This window comes from Xiphophorus maculatus, chromosome 9, assembly GCF_002775205.1.
Source record: "Xiphophorus maculatus strain JP 163 A chromosome 9, X_maculatus-5.0-male, whole genome shotgun sequence".
Lineage (NCBI taxonomy): Eukaryota > Metazoa > Chordata > Actinopteri > Cyprinodontiformes > Poeciliidae > Xiphophorus > Xiphophorus maculatus.
In genome coordinates this window covers 20,761,900-20,785,173 of record NC_036451.1, presented here as the reverse complement: position 1 = coordinate 20,785,173, position 23,274 = coordinate 20,761,900, and the positions used below count along the sequence as shown (strand labels likewise).

The 23,274-nt window shown below is 38.5% G+C and overlaps 2 protein-coding genes across 2 annotated transcripts; one reads left to right on the top strand and one right to left on the bottom strand.

The window, feature by feature from the left end:
• Positions 1-369: 369 nt before the first annotated feature.
• On the bottom strand, positions 370-13,727 carry chaf1a (chromatin assembly factor 1 subunit A). Its single transcript, XM_014470794.2, has 16 exons — positions 13,443-13,727; positions 12,370-12,414; positions 10,800-11,431; positions 10,397-10,465; positions 8,912-9,156; positions 8,744-8,825; positions 8,589-8,657; positions 8,267-8,484; positions 5,591-5,759; positions 5,422-5,502; positions 4,234-4,335; positions 3,435-3,684; positions 2,473-2,635; positions 2,071-2,389; positions 1,888-1,972; positions 370-1,092 (listed from the first exon to the last, which is right to left on the bottom strand). Exons 1-16 carry the CDS (start codon positions 13,504-13,506, stop codon positions 992-994), a joined length of 2,694 nt encoding a protein of 897 aa, XP_014326280.1. The 5' UTR covers positions 13,507-13,727; the 3' UTR covers positions 370-991.
• Positions 13,728-15,154: 1,427 nt separating this feature from the next.
• Positions 15,155-23,145, top strand: LOC102217573 (secretory carrier-associated membrane protein 4-like). The gene is made up of 7 exons (XM_005795575.2): positions 15,155-15,246; positions 15,776-15,802; positions 16,024-16,152; positions 16,269-16,425; positions 17,663-17,764; positions 20,924-21,041; positions 21,732-23,145. Exons 2-7 carry the CDS (start codon positions 15,796-15,798, stop codon positions 21,918-21,920), a joined length of 702 nt encoding a protein of 233 aa, XP_005795632.1. The 5' UTR covers positions 15,155-15,246; positions 15,776-15,795; the 3' UTR covers positions 21,921-23,145.
• Positions 23,146-23,274: the final 129 nt, after the last annotated feature.

Genomic DNA, 23,274 nt, shown 5'->3' with positions numbered 1-23,274 from the left:
TAGCAAAGGGCAAGAGGAAGGGTGTGAGCAACCCAGCATGATTGACAGCGCCAAGACACTCCTCTCTGATGGAGCTGTGTAATTTTGCAAATTGCAGTATGACCTTCCTTTTTCTTCTCACAGATTACCTGTCTTGGCATCAGGACGTAGTAAAAGTGAGCAAAGCAGCAGTCCCAGGTTTGCATCATAGCGCAATAACAACAGCTGATTCGCAGCACTTGTCCCTAGATGGGCTTTTAAAAAGTACCTCTAAAAAATTGAAGTGAAATAAAACATTGCCCATGAAAGCCACATACTGTAGTTTTAAATTTTAGACAGAACTTATCATTTGGTGAATTCAACAACAAAAGAAAATTGGCACACGATAGGAAAAATATATATATAAAAGGTGCAGTAATTTTATTTGTTTAATGAATTTATCCTGTTCAAGTACTCTTGAGAAAATACAGAAAATACATATATTTATAAAACACCAACACTGTAACTAACTGTACACATACAGATCTCTCTACCCTTCCAATAAAGGCAGCATGAATGAAACCAGTAAAGATCACAATGTACAGATGAACTCGGAGCCTTGTTTTCCAGCACTAACTTCTGATAAACTATGTACAATTGGACCAAAAGGAAAACAAAAACAAAAGAAAAAACAAAAACAGGTTTGTGGTTTCAAAAACCGTGATTATTGGTGTTCTTAACGCTTCGTATAACATTTATTTCTGCCCTTGTTCCATCTCGGCCCAAGCATTAGTAATAACAAGACTCTGATAAATTGCTTTGATTCTTTTCACAATTTTCAACTTTTATTCTCTAAACATCTACGACACCTTGTTGGGAAACAGGTGAGGTGGACTTCAAAAACACCCAGCCTGGCTTCTGCTGGCGTTGAGGAGGCGACAGGTCACGTGGCCTGAACACTCGAGTCTCCTTTGGACGCAGAATAATGAGTCATGAAGGGAGAGCTAAAGGGGAAGAGCGGCCTGTGATTGGCTCAGGCTGAGGAGAGCGTGGCGGCGGGGAGAGCGGCGGTTTCAGAGGCGTCGACTACCATTGAACAGTCTTCCTCGCTGGAGGGCTTCTCTTTCTTGGGAGCTGCAAAGTCAGACCAGGTTTGGTAAACTGGAAAACGCATCTCTGGTTTAAAACTGAAGCGCTCACATGTATTCCTACTAGGGCAGGGCGACAAAATCTATTTTTTTTTCATACCAGATCTAGTTTTAATTGATTTCTTTTTTTCTTCAAGAGAAATTACAAATATTTTTCAAAAAGTGACTATTTTTTGTCATCCCTTCCACGCGCTGTGATACAGACTGGGAATTTTTGTTTAACTACAAAGAATGTAGTCATAATAATAGAACAGAGATGCTATATTACCAGAAAATGTCTTAAAATTGAGAAAATTGACTTTATGAGAAAAAAAGCTTCGACAGTTTTCAGATTCTGCGGTTCCTTTTTTGAAATAGACAAAGTTGTTTGCTCAAAAGCTTAAAAGTCCGGCTACTGCTAACACTTTTAAAATCAGCATCAACCTATACAGTTTAATCTGTAAACTTATATTAAAAGAATTATTTCACAAGATGCTCAACATTCCTGATTTTAATTTTTTTTTTTTTTTGTTGGGAGTTCTCATTAAATTAATACTTTATTCTTCTGTTATTTCAACTGTTCTCGTAATTAAAAAAAACATAGCTTGACTCTAATACTGCATCATAGAGTTGACCTGAATTCAAAATGTAAATAAAAAGAAGCTTCAAAATACGCTTGTCAAACAAGATGGTCGCCTTGGGACACCCAAGGGGTCCATTGGTGGAAAAATCCTGATTTTGAAAAAAATTAATTAAAACATATTTCCCCAGCCCTAATTTCTGCTCCTCTCAGGTAACTCACCGGTCTGTGTGGAGATAATGACACAGTCTTCGTCATAGTCATCCTCAGTGTCGGCCTGGAAACCGTCCGTCTCCGCTGCTTCGACCTGTGAGAGAACAATAAAGCCACATTAACAGATTGTTTTCCATCGAGGGGGGGAAGTAAAAATGTGCAGCAGGAGCTTTTGGCTGTTCGGAGGCATGCCTGCTCAGGATCGTTGCATCTCTTCATGAACTTAGTGATGGACATGCTACCGGCGCTCTTCCTCTTGTTGGAGGCCAACTGGGCGGAGGCAGCTTGGGGCGTGGTCGGAGAGTTTCCCTGGGAACCCGTGGCCGCCTGGGGCTCTTCGCGGGACTCGTCCCGCGCTCCGGCGGTGAGGTAGGTCCACTTGCACGGCACTGGGAGAGCGTCCTGGCCGAAGCGGGTCAGGACGTCGGCGTGCACGTACCAGCAGCAGCGCTTGAAGGAGGAGCGCTTCTCGTAAACGGCGTTGCTCTTGATGAGGCGCCTCACCTGTATCCTGAGAGAGAGGAAGACGGAGCGTCAACAGAACGACTAACCGGTAAAGCGCCAACGTTTAAATTTAGTTCAACGTTGCTTCACCTGGATGGGACGTTTTCTGGAGGGCTCTGAGGACTGGGCAGCTCAGACGGTGACGACGAAGACGAGGAGGAGCTCTGGTGACGGCAAAACTCCTGGAACTCAGAGATGATGACTTTGACGCTGTTGGGGTTTCCGTGCAGCAGGGGGAGCAGCTGACCTAGCACTGAGAGAGGATTCACCTGAGAGTTAGGATGCTTATGAAAAGGTAGTGAAAGTGTCACCAAAACACTTAAAGGAACAGTTCACTAAATAACAACTTGACTTATAACAGTCACCAGGTGGCCGACGCAATAATGTAAATGTTTGTGAAATATGTCTAACAGATTAACCAAAGATTTGGTGGCAATTATTACATGGAGCCGTGTTTGCATAAGACAGGTTTACATTTAAGCTGATGGAAGGCATGTTTGTCCAAAGTAACTATTTGATAGAAGAATAAATCAGTGTAAAAATTTTAATATAGATTCAAATTTCTCTACAGTATTTTTAAGACTTTCGGCCAATTCAGCTGAGCCATCAGCACGAGAAACATTAGATAAATAACTGATGATTGATCAATACAACAAAACTAAGTGCAACAATAAACATGATAAATAATTCTTTGGGGCACCGAACGCTAAATACATGATTTGTGCTTCAAGACTGGAAGTTGTCTGGTGGAATCATATTGAATATTTTTTGCAAAAAAAAAATAAAAAAATCTTTAATCTATTATTGGTTTTATTAAGGGAGAAATGATGCAACTTCCTTGTTGGCTTTTATTGATGATTTCACTCCAATTATAATGTTCCAGCTATGCAGATAAAGCTCTATAACCTCAGGCTGTTTAAACAAAGTCATTCTTTTCTTCACAATAATTGCTTTGAAAAGGTTTGGGCTGTACGAGGAAGGAAAGCTAAGACATTTGAACATCACATTTGTGGCCGATGTCACATTGAGAGGAAAATGCGTTTTAAACTTACGCTGCTCCTCTCTCTGCCCCTTCTGCAGCAGCTCTGCGGGCGTGGGGCTGTTGTCCACAGTGGGTAACGGGTCGATCAGACACACAGCGTAAGGCTGGAAGGCCTCCAGACCGCCTCCGTCTTCGTCCCACACACAGCCTCTGACCACGGCCTCCAGCACCTTCATCTTCTTCTTGCTGGACATCAGCTCGTCCCACTCTCTGGCTTTCAGTGTCTGACGCAGTTTTTGCTTCTCCAGGTCGCCGCCGTCCTGCGAAGATGCAAGTTTGTTTTGTTTTTTGTTTTTTTTAACTAGTGACTTAAAGACACACTTAGAAAATGTCGGGTTTCTACAGCATTTTTCATTTCCTATTTCAGTGGTTCCCAAAGATTTTCTGGGCCCCCCTATGGATTACAATAAAATCCACCTCAAGAAAAAAAAATCAACTGGGCACACACATCGTTCAACCAGACATAAACTTAAACACATATTTTGTTTTCAAACTCCACTCAAGTGTATTTCACACTTCAGCTTGCAACAAAACTCAGTATAAACCATCTTTATAGTGAAACACTTTTGTGTAACTTTTTTTTTATTCATCCATGTCCATGATTGTCCCTTGCAATGGCACTGAGCCCCCCCTAGGGGGCGCGCCCCACACTTTGGGAACCACAGTCCTATTTAATGTGTTTCTTGTCCTTGAATTAAAACATAAACGGGAATGGTACATATTTGACAAAAAGACCAGTCACCCCTTTAATCTAAATCACTGACAAACTCCCCACTTCAACTCAAAATAAACAAAAGATTTAATCACACCTCCTCCTCCAGAGCACCTTCATCGTCTGAGAGGTAGCCATGAGGAACGAAAAAGCCATCGTCATCGTCGTCGTCATCCTCCCCACCCTCCTCTTCCTCCTCCTGTAAATAATTTTTGTTCAGTTATGCAGTTGATGTGAAGTTACCGTATTTTTCGGACTGTAAGGCACACATAAAATCCCTATATTTGCAAAAAAAAAAATCGGCAATGCGCCTTATATTCTGGTGCGCCTTATGTATGAACAGTGTACCGTATGTTTTATTACGACTGTGGTAAGCGACGAAGCCACTCCCCTTGATTGTCGAAGCATAACCGCTGCTGGTCAGAAACCTCGTGGAGTCAGCTTTCTATGCTGTCTAGACAGACTTGTTTTGGGGTGACGAACCACTTCTCAACTGTCGTCCAGCTTCACGAAGGCCGGAATCATCAATGAACAGCCAAGCAACAGCAATGAGACTGAATCGGATGATGACGAGAGGGAACCGGCCTTGCTCGATGCCGCTATCGCCCAACTTTTAAATTCCAACACCGAAGACGAGGAATTTGATGGATTCATAGAAGATGAATGATTGAAAAAGTGAGTGTACTTTTATGTGTAATATTGACAGTTATTGTTAATGATTTGAATAAAGTCTGACCTATCCGACTACCGTATTTTGTTTCGCTTTATGCGTCTTATAATCCGGTGCGCCTTATAGTCCTAAAAACACGGTATTTAAAAAATAAACATTTTTCCCCCGTGTGAAGCCCTCTAAAATACATCTACACGCTGCGATCGGTAGTTACTCAGAATACAAGCGTTGCTTTAAACACTAATGACGTATGAAACGCATCATTAACATCCGAGAGAAAACATCATCAGCCAGATAATCAGCATTTTGAATGATGTGCGGTGAAAAAAATTTAAAACATGCTAAAGCCTTAACCACAGAGACATCTGAACAGAAACGACTGGAAATCATTTATGTGGGCTTTCAGACATTTTACATAAGCTCCATTCACAGGATGATTATGTAATTATGCAAAAAGCAGGCTGATGTCTGACCAGGAAACGGCAAATGTTAAACGTTTTTCTTTCCAAGAACTCATAAATTGTGATTTACTTTAAGTTTTAAAACAAAATGTTGAACAACAAAAGCTGCTCTAGTGATAGTCCTCAAGGACTATCACCAGTCCTGTCCACTTACCCCTTCACTATGAGACAAAGACTCTCCGGGTTCCTCTTCCTCCCATTCTTCATCACTGTCCACCTCATAGTCCAACAAATCCTGCAGTGGAAGAAAACAGCCGTGACCTACACAACCATGACTATTTGTTTAATTCAAACAACTAATTGTTTCTGGAAACCAGCTTTACCTTGTCCTGCCTGAGGGGGCAGCGGGGAGAGATATGTGAGCTCGTCTTCCTCCAGGTGCCCCAGTACGCTGGACGGTAGTTCTCGTGGAACTGCAGCAGCTTCATCGGTCCGTAGCGTCTGCGGTCCGGTGTGTCATCCGGTTTAGACGGGTCCAATGCTATGCAGTCCCTGAAGGAGCAGAGCGAGGAGGAAACACAGATTAACCAAAACTTAGAAGAGAAAATAAGGCAAATGTATATAAATATATAATTAATATCAACATTTTTATATATATATATATATAACTGTATATTGGCATCTACAGTTCATTTCTAGAAGAGATTCGCCCCACACACTTTTCTCGGGCTTCTCCAAACTTTTACAAAAATCAATTCCAAACACTTTAAAAGCTTTTCCAGGAAAACACTTCTTACATAAATAGGGTTGAACAATTCAACTACTGCTGAAAGTAGTAGAAAGTTTGACAGTATGGGAAAAATGGTGACATGATTATGATTAACCCACTTTCTTGTGACATTTCTCTCTGTTTGGTTTCCACACAATCTCCACCAAAAGCTGCACCAAGGCAGTCTTTTGGCAGATGGTGTGATGTTGAGGTTTCAATAATTTATTTAAAACTCAAAGAGCGCAAGTGGAAGATTTTCTATTTCTTCATCTAAAAAGTAATTGATAGCAACGGTCCACATTAGAAATGAAATGGTTTAATTAATTCCCAAACTTTTAGTAAACATCTTTCACTCTAAACAGTCCAATGTGTTTTTTCTAATCTTTGTTTAAATCTAACTTTTCTTTAAATAAAGTTGGATCATTAAATTGCCAAAGTATTTAAATGTACAAAGTCAAGTCAGGTTGGAGAAATTGTTCTGAAGCCAGAGGCACCAATGTAGAAATTTAAAACAAACCACAATCCACGTTTCTACTACAGGTTGTATAGATTCTATAAAAATGTTTTACCAAAAGAATCTAATAAGTACGTCTAACTTTTAAAATCTGTCCATCTTAAAAAAAGACTAAAACAGCTTTTCCATCAGCAGAAAAACACAATTTCCTCAACTTCACACTCATTAAAGCATTAAAATCTGGATTTGAAAAATAAAAATAATCATCTTCTGACAAGAGGAATATGAGATTAAAAGTACTAAATTATAATGTGCAATTATATTTTCTCCTTGCGTGTGTGCATTATCAACTGAGCACCGGAAAGTCAGCAGAAGTGATCGTTTCTCTTATAGGAGCTTCAAATATTTATCGAAAAGACTGCAGTGATACGAGACTCGCTCTACTGCTAAGGTTAACACACCTGATTCTAATTATTGAATTACTCTCGCTGCTTCTTCAACTCCAGCAGAATCTTATTAATTAACCTTTAAATTGAATCAGGTGTGCTGCAGCAGAAGACATCTAAAACATGCAGTGAAGTTGGGAAAACAAAAATGTTGAGAGAAATGTGTTTGGGTCAGCAGGTCAGGATAGCGATTAAAAAAAATAAATAAAATCGAATCATATTTTCAAGTATCTCCTGTGAACCAACACTGGACAATGATCTTTGCACTCAGCTCTGCTAATTGATAACGCAGCCTGGAATTAATGTCAACATTTTTAAAGTCAAATACTTTTGTAAATGTATAATTTTTAATTTCGGACACTTTTTTTAACTATTATTATTATTATTATTATTATTAAGAACGACAGCAGATTTCCTCCACATCAAACTTGGAAGATTAGACCTTCCATATCAAATAAGTCTGTTTAGAAACGTTTTATAGAATGTGCATAGTTAATAGACGTAAACGGGGTTTGGACGACTCGAAAAGTTTAGATTCGAATAACAGCAGGAGACGTTTGATGCGTGACAAGCAGCTAAAGTTGACACAAACACATCGACAGAAACAATCTTTTTTTTTTATGGCCCTGAATGCCCTCAGTGATGTCAGACGCTGTTTTCTAATAAAAACTTTAAACTCTTCATAAATTAATTCTCTTTGTGTCGGCATCTGCTGATGTGGAGGTTTCACGCGGTCCACCGCATCACTTCTGTTTATTTTAATCACATTTCATGAGTAGAAAATGTTGATTCCTAAATAAATTAGATGGAAACTCAAATCCCGATAGAAACGTTCCAGTCTCTATTATTATAATTTAAATGAAGGGCTACGGATCCCACTCGTATCTTAAATTTGTTTGTTTGCATTTCTTACGGAGTCTCAAATTTCTTTTTACTTTATAAACAATAGCGCTTCAATTAATATTTTTGCAAAAGTTGAGGTTCTGTCTTTATTTATACAGTCTAGGGTTAAACAAATAATCTAGAGATTCAATTCAATCAATAATTTAAAAAAAAGGTTCCTTAGAAACTTTTTTTTTTTTTAAATTGTTATTTCTTTGTACTTATCAGTTCTGGGCAGAATGACCTTTGGTTACGTGAGCTTATTTGAAAAAGCGACAAGTACTTAGTCAGCAGAGCAAGAGACAGAGCGACGATGATACTAAAAAAAATAATAAAAAAAACATCAAAAAAGTGTCTCAATGGAGGGAACTTTAACTGGAATAGGTCCTACAACCACAAAGTCCTGGTATCTACTCTGTCAGAGCGTCTGGTTCTTGAGCTAAAGATCAAACCCTCAGGATGTAAATCATCATTTTCGGACCAGGTCACCGAGCGTGGCCGTTCTCACCCGAGCGTGTCCGCCTGTCTGTGTTCGGTGCGTCCCGACCGTCTGGGTTTTTGTCCAATCCAGTCTTTCAGTGCGTTCAGGTTTTCGGCAGGTTTTAGCAAACACCGGTCCAGCTCCTCCAGAACCGAGTCGTCACACTGAACCCGACACAGAGGCGCCAGAGACATGTTCCCTTTAATTTCGAATGGAGCGAACTTCCCACACGCAGCTGCGAGAGTCTGAGGAGACAGAGGGATGGAGAGCACTTAAGACACAAATTCAGAGTCCATGATGATGATGATGATGATGAGTCCCTAATCTGTAATAAAGGTGACCTACTGACCTTTGGGGCCTGCTGGATTTTGGGTTTCTGTAGAAACCGAGTAATTTCTGCTTTCTCAGCTTTTAGGCGCTGGAACCAGAAAGAAAACAGTCAAAACATTAAATATTAACCAACTTCCTCACATTCAGAAAATATTAGCTTCTACAAAGACCCACATCTTTCTCTTCTTTCAACCGTTTCTCTTCTTCCTTCATTCGCTTTTCTTCCTCCTTCTTCCGTTTTTCCTCCAGCTTTGCCCTGAGGAGGAGAAACGACATGAAATTTGTGACCAACTTCAAAGAAAAACAACAACATAAAAACCCCTAACATGTCTTTATACTTACTCAAGCTTAGATTTCCGCAGCTCCTCCTTTGCTTTTAGCCTCTCCGCCTTTTCTTTCTCTTCCTTCTCCTTTTTTTCCCGTTTTTCCCGCTCCTCCTTTTCCTTCTTCTCCCGTTTTTCCCTTTCTTTCTCCTCTTTGAGCATGCGAGCCTCTTCTTTCTTCTTTTCCTTTGCAGCTTTGGCTTCTTCTTTCTGCCGTTCCTTCTCTTGTCGCAGCCGTAACCGCTCTTCTTGCTCTTGTAAACTCTGCAATCAGACATAATCAGTTTTCCTAAGGATTAATTCTGGGGGTGTAAAAGACACTTAAAGTGTTAAATCTTAACTGGAGGAACATTTGTAGAAACTCTTAAAACAGAGTTTCTAAAATCGCTTCCTCTTTAAAATCACCAACTTTTCCAGATTTCTCGGCCTATTTTTTACCATTTTACCAAATTTATGTTCCAAATTTATTGGAACATAAATTTCCAATAAATTATTTTTTTTAAACAATGATCAAGCATCATCCTGAAAAACCTCCAATTATAAGCAAAACAAAAAACAGGGAATAACAAGTTGGTCTTTAATCCCAGTAGTAGAACGTCTGAAGCTGCTGTTTTTCCTCCAGTTTATTATATTTTGTTTAATATTAATCCTATGACATCAGAGATTAAGCTTACTGTAAATATTTTGGTCTGAAAAAACATTTTGATTGACCTAAAATGAGCCAATTTTTATCTTTTTATTTAAATCGTAGTTGTTTTGAGATACGCACGTTTAAATAAATAAAAATATATATATCAACTGTTTTCATACATTAGGTCCTAATTCAACTGTAGCCATGTTTTCCTAAAAATCTTTAAGGTTTCCATTTCAAAACGGAAATTTTATAACCCGTAACCAGATTGTAGATCGAACTCCAAGTCCTTTTGATAGCAAAATATGACCAGAAAAAAATAATGATTGTATTCTACAGCTAGCAATATAACTTTCAACAAGTCAAAAAGCTAAAATTTTATTCTGAGCACCAACAGAAAAAAAAACAAAAAAACATTTCCAGCGTCTCTATTATCACTTTTCATATAGATGCGGTATTTTTGATAGACAAATCAAAAATACCGCAAAATATACAGAATTACATACCATCACCAATGGATTAGTGTGTGCGATAGGATTAAATGTTTGGTAGGATATGACATTTTATTTTATACATTTCAATTTTTTGTAATATGACGGCAATTAAATATCTTACTGAAATTGTTCAACATCAGCTTAAAGTCACCCGCCTATTTGTCTAATTTAATTTTATGAATGTGGGCGTTTACTTTGTAGTATGTGGAAAATGGGCGGTAAAGTCTAGACAAGCAAAAGTTTTTCCATATTTATCCAGACCTGGAAAACAAAGGCAAAGAATAACGTACTTCTTCCAGACTGTCAGGCTACATGTGAACCCTGGTAACTGGAAATGTCAAACCGCCTTGCAGCAGGAGCCGAACTTCACGAAGTTTACCTTTAATGAGCGCCTCTTGATCTTTTTCTCCTCTGCTGGTATCTCAGGGGTGGTGGGGGTCTTTGGGCCCTGCAACAGGAGAAAAAACATTGTAGGGGGTGTTTTACTGACAAAAATTAAAGCTAAATAAATTCTTGCAAGAACAATAATAGCAAATAAGAAGAAAATTTAGGCATTGTACTCTTTTTTTAAAAGGGGCTTTTGGTTATTCTTTTTAGACTTATTTATCAAAATGTAGAAAGCAAATGAATATTTAAATACATTTTGGTGATCATTTAATATCATTTCTTAAAGAAAATAGGGAAAATGGCAAACTACACGTCTATTGAGTCAGATTTTTTTAGCAACAATTACGCAGTAGAAAACTGGGAATGGCATAAACTGCCCCCATGCTGGTTCGTACTTTAGGTGTAGTGGTTGGCGTCGAGTCGCCAGTCTTGGTGTTTTCTGGTGAGCTCTCAGACATGGAGCTGGCCGATGACGGCGACTGTGTCGACTTATTTCCTGACTCATTCTGCTCCTCTGGCTCGCTGTCTGAATCCTGAGTAGTAGTATCCAGCTGGGAGACAGATGTGGCGAGATCCTCCTCTTCTTCTTCTTCTTCTTCCGCCTCTTCGTCAGTAATTAAGACGAAGTCTGCAGTCTGTGTTTCAGGAGTGTCAGTAACGTCCTTGTGTTTCCCAGCAGCCCCTGTTCTGTCTTTGCGCTGCTGCTTGGTTTTCGCTGGGGGACGAGAAGCGGCCGGAGCAGGGGAGCCGCGGCGCTTTACGGGGGACGATTTGTCGTCGTCGGTCAGGTCGATGACCACTTTACTGTCCGAGGACGCAGAGGAAGCAGGGCACCTGCGCCTCAGGAAGCCGTCCAGCGGGCCGCGGCCATTAACCAAAGGCGGGCCGCTGCGTTCGGAGAGAGGAGACGACTCGTTCTCGTTCTGCGTGTCCGGGTCTGCTGGTCCAGGACAGGAATGAGTGCAGGGACGCTTCGGCGGCTGGTTTTCTTTAGGTTCGGCATTCAGGCGCTTGAACGGGAGACGAGCTGGAAACAAGAGAAAAGAAAAGAAAAACAAGTCGATGGTTACAAATAAATTATATTGTCAATAATTCACTGTTATTAATCTGCAGTTGTATCACTAAATTAATGTGCTCAGCTTTGCATCAACAACAGCAACCTTTTTTTTTTTTAGTAGAAATGCAGAGTGCCTGTTTACACTGATAATTTTTTACAGTACTGTAAGAAAATATGGGTTGAATTTTTAGTTAGTTTATAGTAATTTCTAGTGTTTCTAATCAAACTGATCTATTATTAAACCAAGATAACCTGAGCAAATACATAGATTGATCAATGAATTATTTATTTTAAGTAAAAAAAAAAAGTGTTTGTGATGACTGGAAATTGGATTTAGATCTGGACTTTAACTAGGCCAAGCCCAAAACCTTCCTGTTGAGTTTTTAACACTTCAGTGACTTTTGGTGCCTAAATTTCTTTAAACCCAGGAATGATGTGTTTGTTTTTTTAAGATCATTTTGGTCAATCCTTAGCTGTCAGACGGTCTTATTGAAGTGACTTCATTTTTCCTAAAGGCCTAACATGGATTCCTGGTTTTGGATCGAACATGCAAATGTCTTTTTTCTTTTTTACAGGACAAAGTTAGTTTTAGTAGCTTTTTCCCCTGAACAAATTATATATTAATTTGGAAACAACACTGTTATTTACCCAATTGATCTTTGTATAATATTACAATATTTTGATGATGTAAAAACGTTGCATCCTAGCATAAAAAAGGCAGCAGAAGCCATGTGTAGGGGATGAAATACTTTTACACAGAACTGTATTTGTAAGACTATACTTGGTTGTTATACTGCAATGGAAAATCTATCTTTGATAACTTTTTTTGAAAAGCTTTTCAATTTCTGTCTTCATGTTAGAGGATGCATTACTATGAACAAATTTAAACAACCCCATGTCACTTTTACCTTGAATAAGTTTCTTGTTGGCATTACTTGCTTTGCAATCCATGCCTGAAAGAAAACAAAATTAGATCAGAGAGATTAATTGATGACATGACAGATAAACGTGTCTCATTCAATCAAATGCCACCAAACAATAGTTTCCAACTACTTAATCATTTGTCTGTTTGATCATGGATGCAGTAGACGTGCATCCGCGATCAAACACTTTCTAGAACTGCAAGCGTATTGAATCTAAAGGCCTGTGACGCTGCATTCATAAATCCTAACCCTGCGCTCAGAGTACAATATGAGGCTGGATGTAGTGGCCGTGTTTGGCTCACTCTCCCGCCAACCTGTGTCTCAGTCGGGGCTGCAGAGGCCCAACCGGATCGAGGCTGCAGAGTGAGCAGCACCTCGGGGTTGCCAGGTAATGTCTGACTGGCCTTCAGACAACTGGAAGCTTTGGGAAAACCCCACTCTGAACATCTGGAGCGCGCTGTGGCGCAACAGTCCGTAAAACGGACATATGAGAAAGCAAAAACAAGAAGTGAGCTTTGACAGCCCTCTTCAGAGAGCAGCTTTGATCTTACGTACTCGCTTTGAGCCTCCCAACCATGCTACACGACTAGCCTTGCATGCTACTTTAATGACACTAGCCAGCTACTGCGCTACGCAACAACAGACTTAGCCAGCATTGCTAGCTATTAATGTAAAACCTCTTCAATAGAAGCTGTTGACAAGACAAAGGCGGCACTTAAATGTCTCCTATATGACAAATAAGGTTAAAAAAAATCACACTAGTATCATGTTAACAACAGTGTAGAGGGCAACTGCTTTCAAGACTGCAGCAACAGATTTATGACCCAAACAAGAGCTTTGTCATGAAATGACACAAGTACAGAAAATACATTTGAGCATAAATGATACTGGTAACGCTGACAAAGTCGCCACACTGCAACAGAAGCTGAGAAATGTTATACCTGCAGTTAATTTGATTAATCAATAAGTTACGGTTTTGAAAGGGCGATTCGCCTGTGGCACAACAGATAACATTTCTGCATGTTTTAAGTGTTTAAGCTTTCAAGACAAGGAATTACCTCTCCTGTGGGGAGTCGATGCTGCCAAATGTTCGTCCACAGATGAACTTTCCGCCGCCAACATCCCAACTACTGACCCGCTGCCTCTTTAATTCACAATGTTCTGCGGTTAAACACTTTTGACACACCGACAAGAGCAGCGTTAACGCCAAAAAGGCTCCCCACTGGTTATTAAATATCAAGTTCTTCTTTACACGTCATGCGATCTTAATTTATTTCACATAAGCATAACTAAAAGTCTTTCCGCATCTCCTGCGTTTTCCCTCTGTTCACCCCGCCGCTCGCCTCGCGCTCCCCGAGTCGGAATTGGCGGGAGTCGGGTCCGTCCATCAATACCCTTCGCTGATTGGTCGAAATCAACTCTTGGCTCTTCCAGGGTACGTTGGAATTCTTCACCTGCTTTGCCCGCTTACGCCAGCATTCGTTCAAAAACTTTAAAATCTCGACATGTAGATGAAGAAACGCTCAAAGTTTTTTGGATTTCAAGATGTCTTATTAAGACAATAAGGGTTTATCTCTTAAAATTAATAGAGGTGAATCAGAAAATGTAAATTATGTGTACGCTATCCGCATCGTACTGAACGCTCCTTGCCAGCAACCAAAACATGTCACATCTTTTTTTTTTACAGGAAGTGCGTTCTGGCTGATGTTTCGAGTTATGTGATTGGTCACTGAGCTTGACTTTACCAACCCTAACCGGTTGCAGAAGAGGGACGGTCATCATGTCCGCCACACTGTGTGTGGCAAAATTTGCCTTAAATGCTAATAAAAGTGTGAAAAACATGTAAGAAGAACAAGTGCAGTTAAGCTAAACCAATTTAGATTGAGGCTTTTATATGATAGTATAAGCAATGATAATGTTTGAGAATGATTTTGACATCTGAAGGTCAAAATGACCTAAATTAAACTTGCTTTAATCTATTTTTGAAACTATACCAAATACACTAGTTGAATTTAATTTTAATTGCAATAATTTAATCATTTTAATTCAGCTACTTTTTCAAAACATTAAACAGAACATTAAAAATGACATGAAAATTAACTAAATTCAACAAATGCTTAAAGATAATTCCCAGTATTATTTGTTTGTTTGTGGTTTAACTCATGAATGTCTTGCTTAATGTTAAACAGAACAGCATGGTACTTCTAATCCCTCACAACATCACAACAGACCAGTCAGGCAAGCACATTTCAGATACTTTGAGAATGACTGTATGTTAGCAGAAAGGCTAGTCAATATGGAGGTTATTTGACCACGGTCAGCGTGTGTTAAGATAAAATACAATACACAATTTTGATAGTAAATTGAAAGTTATAATTTACTTCTAAGTAAGTTAATATGTCAAAGTAAGATGAATAAAGATATGTGTGAAATTAATCTAAGTTCCATTATTAATTCTTGTAATGGAACTTAGATTATTTAATAAAACTTGCATTACTTAGATAATAATTACAATAATAATATTATATATTTATTCTAAAACCCACAGTTTTGCCCAACTCATTGAACATTTTTGATTAATGTTTTCAAAAGTTTTACAAGAGTTTCTTCAAATTGTTTCCAGTTGTTTATGAACAGGGTGGAGACGGGGGAACGGAATCACGCTGTAGTCACGCTTTTCCGCGTTTTCGAGTGCCTTCTGGGAAGTGTAGTTTTCTGTTCACCGCCCCTGAAAGGGCCGCGCCAACAAAGAGAACAGCATTAAACTACAAAATAATACGCGGCGCAGCGCAGCCGCAAAGCGTTTGTTTCGAGGACCCCTGCAATTGTCGACGGAAACGTGAGGAGAAACATCTAAACCTGGTAAAAGTAGCATTTATTTAAATACGTTTTACATTCACGTCATGACCGGAACAGTTTCACTTTTTTTCCCGCTATCAAACAGTTGCTCAAACAAAGCAAAATTTTTAATATAAACAGATAATTGACGCTCTTCTTTGCTCATTGTGGTTGGACTCCTGTACCAACAGAGCGGGTTAGCTGCTTTTCCCTTCCTGCTATTCCTTGCAACGTCAACATTAAATAACTTTAAATGTTATCTAATGAGTGCATAAGTTACTGCTTGCTTGTAAAATTAGTCACCAGTTAGACCAAAGTCGAAATGGGCAGAAAGGAGTTTCTCGCTGGTTGTATAGACAAATGTTTTTATCATATAAAATGTACAGCTCCCTTTAAGACGTAAATATTTGCTCCTGAAATTACAAATATTGTTGAACAGAGTAGCATGCAAATCGAAAGTGTGCATAATTATGAATATATTTACTAATTCACACAATTATTAAATATATATGAATATATAACATATGTTGTGTCTGTGTGTTCCGGTTATTAGGAAAGAAGGGGAATTTCAAAATGGCAGGTTTGTGTGTTAATTAAAATGTTATTCCTATATGAATTCCTATTAATGGATTAACGTTTTCATTAATCCATTAATAGGAAGTCACTCTCCCCAAAAAGGCAGTGAATTCTTATTAATGCATTAATGAAAGCATTAATGCAAAAGTTAATGTTTTCCTAGCTTTTGGATTCTTAAACAAAAATGCAATAGGAATGACTGTGGATCCGTGCTTCCTCTTTTAGAGCGGGCAAATAACTTTCCTCCATTGCCAACGTTCTTAAGAATAAAGCCATGCTTTTACCAAAACATCGATGAAGAAATCCCTGCGCCGCACAAGCAGCTGGTGCAGAGAGTTTACAAGCTTTGGATGAGTAAGTAGTTTACACATGGATTTATCATAAAGAAAATATTCTTTTCCCTTAATCTCAAAATCACTCACTTCCTCTTTCCTCCCACCCTCCCACCCTTTTCCCCTTCTGGTCTTCAGTGTATTCTGCCACACTGTGCATAAATGTCATTTCATGCATTGCCTGGTGGGCTGGAGGGGGAAGTGCCACAAACTTTGGTTTTTCTCTGCTCTGGCTCCTTCTCTTCAGCCCCTGTAGCTACACATGTTGGTTCAGACCGCTCTACAAAGCTTTCAGGTAAATGGTTTAAATCCTATCAAAACATGCTGCTTGTTGTTAAAAGCTGTGATTAAATCAGGAGTCGGCGCACGCCTCAAACATTTTCACACCTCTTGAACCTTTTCACTTTGCCACATTGCAAACCACAAATCTCACTGTGGTTTTTATTGGGATTTTGTCTAATGGTTGCATCTATTTTGTCATCAATCCTGACTACTTTCTCTGTGCTTGTTGAAGAAAAGCATTACCACAGAATAGTGCTGTCCCCACCTGTTTTTCTACAACTGGTGTGTTCAAGTGATATGCAGTGCTAGGTTTAGTTGTTTTGGGGTTTTTTTTTGCCTCACATGGTGTTTTGTTTGGTACTTACAGATTTCACTCTTGGTCTTGTCACTCTTTACTTTTTTTTTCATTTCCAGATGATTCAATAAACAAGTGGTGTCAAACCCGTCTTCATTTTGTCCCAAATCAAGATCATGAATGAACTTAGAGGGCCGTTTGGGCCAGAATGTATTGATAAAACCTGTTCACCAAACTGTTAAAATACCAATGAATTCTTAAAATTAAATAATATAATTGAACATCTTTTCAGTACCTTCAGGATTTTGTGATTTTTTTGGCTATAAAAATGGCGGGCCAGATTTGGCCCACAGCCCTCAGGTTTGACACGCGTGCAATAAACAGTTCTCTCTGAGATTTTAACATGTTGAAAGCTTGTGAGATTACCTGTGTTTGCTAATTAGTTGACTCTAGAAAATGATTGGTTGGATTTATTTTCATTTAAGGGTATCTGAGTCAAGTGTACTGCATAAAATGCACATCACATTTTTAGACTTTTATTTTTAGAACGGGTTCAGATGTGCGTTACACTTTGTTCAACTTTACTTGCTAATTTGTGTTGGTCTGACACAAAAAAGTCCAGATTAAAATATCTTGACGCTTGTGGTTGTAATGTAACACAATGGTATTAAAAGGTATAAATGCTTTTTGCATAATCATTGTTGATTAATTTCAGATATTTGGTTGATATCAGCTTTGATACAGTTGTTCAGCGATAATCTCTGTCAACGGAGCTTTTTCTTCTCCATGTAAAATTTGTAACCTGGCTTTTCTGGTCTTTCTACTGCTTGTTTTGTTGACGGTATCACGTTTCATAGCGTCAGTTTTTCACATGAAAAGTTAAGAGTCAAACAAAATGGAGCAGCTCTGAATCTCTCCTGCATCATGACTTTATGTTTTCCTTTGCTATTCACAGGGCTGATAGCTCCTTCAACTTCATGGCCTTCTTCTTCATCTTTTTCCTTCAGTGTGTCTTGACCCTTATCCAGGCTATAGGCATTTCTGGATGGGGAACATGGTGAGTCTGGACCAAACTTACTGTCAAGACTTTGTCTATAATGCCCACCAGTTTGTTTGTGGTTGTTTTTTTCTTTATGAGAGATAATCTCAAGGATTTTTGCTATCTAGTCGCTTTTTACTTTATATCTACACCGTTGTGAGATATTTCACGTAAAACAAAGATATTTAGATTAAACTTGTTCAGACTCTACTCCATTGTCATTTGTGTTGCATCGTGACGTTACGTAGCTGTTCGCCAGGTTTGTTGTGCCATTATTGTCCTAATATTTAATGTGTAAACATGGGAGGATAGACAAGGTGAGCAATTTAACGCTAACGCAGCGAGCGACACTGATGTTTTAGAGAAACCTAAAAAGGTCAGTAAAGCTCCTGTATCTGCAGCAGTGAAGTAGAAAACCTCCTAGGTAGATGCTAGATATTAGCTTTTGGGGCATGATGGTGCTCTGTTGGTCTGAGCTCAATCGTCAAGATGCGCTTTGTCCTTCTGTGGTACAAATTAATGGAAGAAATTGTGAATCAGCTGACAGCTCAGTCGGCTGTGAAGTAATGAAGCAATGAAACAAACCAGAGCGCCCCCCACCCCCTCCTTTGTTATGCCCACGTTTAGGTTTAAAGGCACTGGAGGCTAATGTGGCTAATGCTAATGCAGGTCAAGCTGGCAATTAGAGCAAAAAAAGTCCAGAAACCATGGCAACCTTCTCTAGGTCTGTAGATTATCACTTAAGAAAATTTTATGCAAAATTACTAGAAAGATAAATATTGTACAGGGCTGCTGCTGAACACATCTGCATGGAGCGGATCTTTATTTACACTGTAAAAAAAATCTGTTTGGTATGCAGTAGATCCATGTTTGTTTTAAAAGATAGTTTATTTTAGTGTAGAATGATCCTTTATATGTCCTTCAGTAGTGACATTTTATTTGCATTATCAAAATATTGACAGGCAAATGGAAGCACACAAAGATGAGCACTTATATTTAAATAAAATAAAATAGCTGCCTGGCTGACGCACACTTCCATAAATATATCAACTTGTATGCTAAGTGTTATGTTGTTTACTGTTTTGCTAAACTGCAAAGGGATACTTTCAAACTATATATATATATATATATATATATATATATATTGAAACAATGGCTGAATTGTCTTTTAATTATTGTTTTTTCCCAAACTAAAGAAGTTAAAATATTGTCATAGTAATTAACCCTATTTTTTTGCTCTTATCTACAAAGAACCCTGTGCCTCCACATATTCAGTACTTTTCTTAGTACAGATTTCTAGTATGGTTGCAACCTTTTTCGTAGTTCTCTACATATTTGTACCCATGACCTAAAACCATCACTTATTGGTAATATTAATTGTTCTAATGACTCAGTACAGAAATACCGAAATCTGATGCTGTGTCATTCTGGCACTTTCTCTTTCATCTGTTAATCCGACTCTCCACCACACAGTGTAATGAAAAATCTGGTGGTTTTGAGATAATAAATATTCAGACTTGGTTTAGCTCGACGGTAACTAGGCCATGTCGAGGTTCAGCTTGTAAGAGTGACGGATAACTTTACTCTTGGAGAAATAAAAGAAAACACCTAAAACAAAAAATATTCTTACTTTTAAATCAATGTTTTAGCATTTACTAGATGAATTTAAAGAAAAACACATCAATCTGTGTGAAAGAATGATGCATGAATGGCTGTTTAACCTTTTCTGTCAGGTGATGAACTACACCTGTACCACAAACGAGATGCATTAGGCTGAGGTACAGTTAGCTATTTATGCTAGCAGGTGGCACAGCCTGATATAATCAGAACAAATAAGCTTTTTACTGCATTAAAATGAATTTATTCTGCTGCAAGAATTTCATCAGGTGAATATTTACAGTAACTTCAGAATATTAGTTTAGCATTCCTTCCCTTCAGCGAGATTTCTCTCTAGAAAAACCACATTGGAGCATCGGCCACAGACTGCTGCTGTAATTTATACTCACTCTTGTCAGTTGCCTTAAGTAATCCCTTAAGCCACCTTTTATTTTTTTTTATCTCTCCATAGTAAGACGCACGCAGCAGACGAAGGCATCAGGTTCTTGTAAAACGTAAAAATTTAATCTCTGAATCGTACGCATTTTGACTTTAAAAGTTGAAAATGATGAATTGCTCTGTTGATGATCAAGTCATTGTGCATTCTTCTTCACCTGTGTGTGTGCTTGAGGGACTTATTGTTTTATTGAAGAAATCTGTGATGTGATGAAATTTCTCCAGCCTAAAGAGTAAAGAAGGTGATTTCTCAGCAAACTAAACAGTTCTTTTTTTTTTTGTTTTTGCATATCCAGTGTTTTTTTCTGCAGAAGATCTGCCTCATTTTCTTTTCTTGAAAAAGATATTTGTTTAAATTTTTCGTTTTGCCTAATAAACATACAAAACAAAGCATGTTTTGGCAGTCTAAACATATTAAGAGAATTGCACACATGCTTGTGACTACTGTTCACTCGTGGTTTTAATAATGACTTATTTGATTATCTAGTGCAGTGGTTCTCAAACTTTTTTCAATGATGTACCCCCTTAAAAATATATTTTTAGTCAAGTACCCCCTGACACGAGCAAAACATTTTTGGAATAAAAAAGAGGTACAGTGCTGTAAAATCACTGTCTGATTAATTAAAGCCAAACAACTTATATCAGTGAACCTGACAAATACATCCATATTGCAAACATTGCATGGTTAAACAAAAAAGAAAAACAGAAGACGGTGACCACCAGGAAGGTATAAAACCAGTCAAAACGGAAATATGCAAAACGCTGCTAATTTATATTGGTCTCTGTAATGGTACAAAATTAAATATATACATAAATAATAATTCAGTGCATGAACACACATTTATATTTTATCGAACTTTTTACAAAATAATTTTTCCCAAGACTTATTATGAGGAGCCTACTGATTTTTTTAAAGATATTTTGAAAAGCTTCACGTACCCCCTGCAGTACCTCCACGTACCCCCAGGGGTACGCGTACCCCCATTTGAGAACCACTGACCTAGTGTGTCACCGCATCTCAGTTGTCACTGCTTAATAATGTTTGTATTAAATCCACTTTGCTGTGTGCGCACCGTCTGATACACTAACTCATACTCCTTCCATCTCATCCTCACCGACACAAAGCGGCTGGATTGCCACAGTGATGTTTTTCAGCCAAAATGTGGGCTCCGCTATAGTGATGCTTATCACAACTCTGCTCTTCACTGTGGTGGCCGCACTAATGGCACTGGTTCTCATTAAGGTGAGTGAACAACCAGCTAGAAACGATTTTACCCTTCAGCGTAGTTTTTGAGTTTATCGACAGAAGTCAAAAAGACGGGCGAATCTCATTCAATTAGAACATCTTTGGAAAGTTGATGTATTTTTGTAATTTTGCGAAAATGTGTTTTGCTTCCTTTACATATTCTGTTTTGGATTTTTTGGGGGGGGTTTCCGATCATCAATCAAATTCTAATATTTGATAAGGATGAGCTGACCAAATGCAAAAACAGGTTTTAAATGATGATTTTAGTTAATTTAGGGAAGTAATATATCTAAACCAACCTGGCCTTCTGGGAAGAATTAAGGTTTTGGAGTTAGATTCGTTTGTCTTTCCTTCTTTTTACCTAATCTTTTACAAATATTAACTTCCCATTGACAAAAATGATAATTTAATTCCATGTAGTGCAGATGGCTTCAAGAAGAGCATCAGCGGTCAGAAGTACATGTAAACTGGTCCAAAAGACCCAAGCATTACCTCATAGATGAAAGTATTTTTTATTTTCTAAATCAATTTTAGCTGTTGTCATCAAAATGACCAGAAATAAATCTCTGAAACAAATCACTTTTGATTTGTATCACCACAATACATTAACTTTTCAGTGTTACTCTAATTAATTGAGACGTCCCTGTTCGCCAAAGTCATAACTTTTCTCCTGTTGTCGTGTCCCAGGTGCACAGACTGTACCGCGGCGGCGGCGGCAGCATGGAGCGCGCTCAGGAGGAGTGGAGCACCGGGCTGTGGAAGAGCGCCCCGGTGAGGGAAGCAGCATTTGACGGCGTCGCTAGGACAGCCCAGGGCCCGACTTTGCCTGAGTACCCCACCGCAGTGCCCAGTTACCCTGACAACAGCCACTGGTGATGGCTGAGTTTCACCACGAGGGGGTGACAGATGATTGGTCATTTTCACAATGCTGACAAAAGCACTTCAAAACCAAACAGCATGTCACTCTCAAAGTACAGATTAGACAGTTATTTTAAATGTAAGTAAAAATAATAGCTATGAAAGACTTTTTGTTTTTTTAATTTGAAAGTTTTTTTTTGTCAACCTGAAACTGTTTGGATGGTTGCCTTCAAAATGTGCCATTCTGTTTCTACTTTGTTTACAAAAAGTTAATAAGACAAAAACAAATAAAGTCTTAGACTTAAATTGAAGATTTGCTTTTGAAGGTTTAATGGATTGCAGACATGCAGAAACAAAATGTGACTGATCACTTTAAAGCTAAGTGAAGAAAGTGTGCCTTATGGATCTGTGTAATGTTAGGATTTTTACAAAGCTGCATGCTACATAACGTAGAAGGGGTGAAATTGTTTTGTTTTTTTTCATTATATAAGTTTGGGTTGTTAGTGATGCTTCCATGCTTGGCTTACTGTTGCAGATTTTGCATGTTTAAAAGTCTCCCGCTTGACTTGCGCCTGCCGTAACAAAAGCTGCATTTTGTTTTTTGTCTAACTAATCTTATGCTTCAGCGAAGCAGCTCTTCTGTTTTGATTTCTTACTGAACACTGATATGCCAAAACACTTAACTCCTCCACTTTTACTAATTGAAAAGTCACACTTTAAGCAGCTGAGTTTTGTTCGCTTTCAGTGGATGAAAGTATCTTATCTCCTGCTGCCGTCATTGTCATTTCTTTCACGTTCCGCCAGGTACAGATTTTGTGTTTCATCACAACAGGCTTGCATGTAGCCACTAAAACATTCATCTGAAGTGAGCTCATATCTTGATACCAATATCCAGATTGATTGAAACCTGCATGGATCAATGGATTAACTGCAGGCTAATTTTGAGTTGGACTCAACTTTTGTCTTTCCAACACGATCTGCTTTTTATGTATGGAATTAAAATCTAATCTTGCGCCTGTCAAAGCCTGCCTGAAGTCCACATCTCAACTAAAAGGAAGAAAACAGTGCCTCCGTTGTAGATTTGACATTTTATTTACTTTTTCTTGTTACTAAAGTGTCCTTCGAGGACAACTGCCAAGTGTAACGTCTTAAATTTTCTATATTAGGTTTCAGAAAATAAAGCGGACGTGTGAAAGTATTCTATACATATTGCAACATTTCAATAAATGACTTTATTCACACAGTGTTTCTGGCTTATTCCACTACATTGGACTGTTAAACTGCAATTCGTATCACAGTTTGCTTTCACCCACATTTTTCTTCCACAAAGCATTGACGCAGCAGAAGACTGCACCACTTTTGTGTTTTGTCA

Excerpts from the sequence above, each read along its gene's own strand:
- LOC102217573 (XM_005795575.2), top strand. Across the intron at positions 16,426-17,662 it reads CCGCTCTACAAAGCTTTCAG|GGCTGATAGCTCCTTCAACT; the intron begins GTAAATGGTTTA and ends TGCTATTCACAG. Across the intron at positions 17,765-20,923 it reads ATTTCTGGATGGGGAACATG|CGGCTGGATTGCCACAGTGA; the intron begins GTGAGTCTGGAC and ends ACCGACACAAAG.
- chaf1a (XM_014470794.2), bottom strand. The coding sequence starts at position 13,506 with ATGTTGGCGGCGGAAAGTTCATCTGTGGACGAACATTTGGCAGCATCG. Across the intron at positions 5,503-5,590 it reads GCCCCCTCAGGCAGGACAAG|GATTTGTTGGACTATGAGGT; the intron begins GTAAAGCTGGTT and ends CTTCCACTGCAG. Across the intron at positions 4,336-5,421 it reads CTTTGTCTCATAGTGAAGGG|GAGGAGGAAGAGGAGGGTGG; the intron begins GTAAGTGGACAG and ends AATTATTTACAG.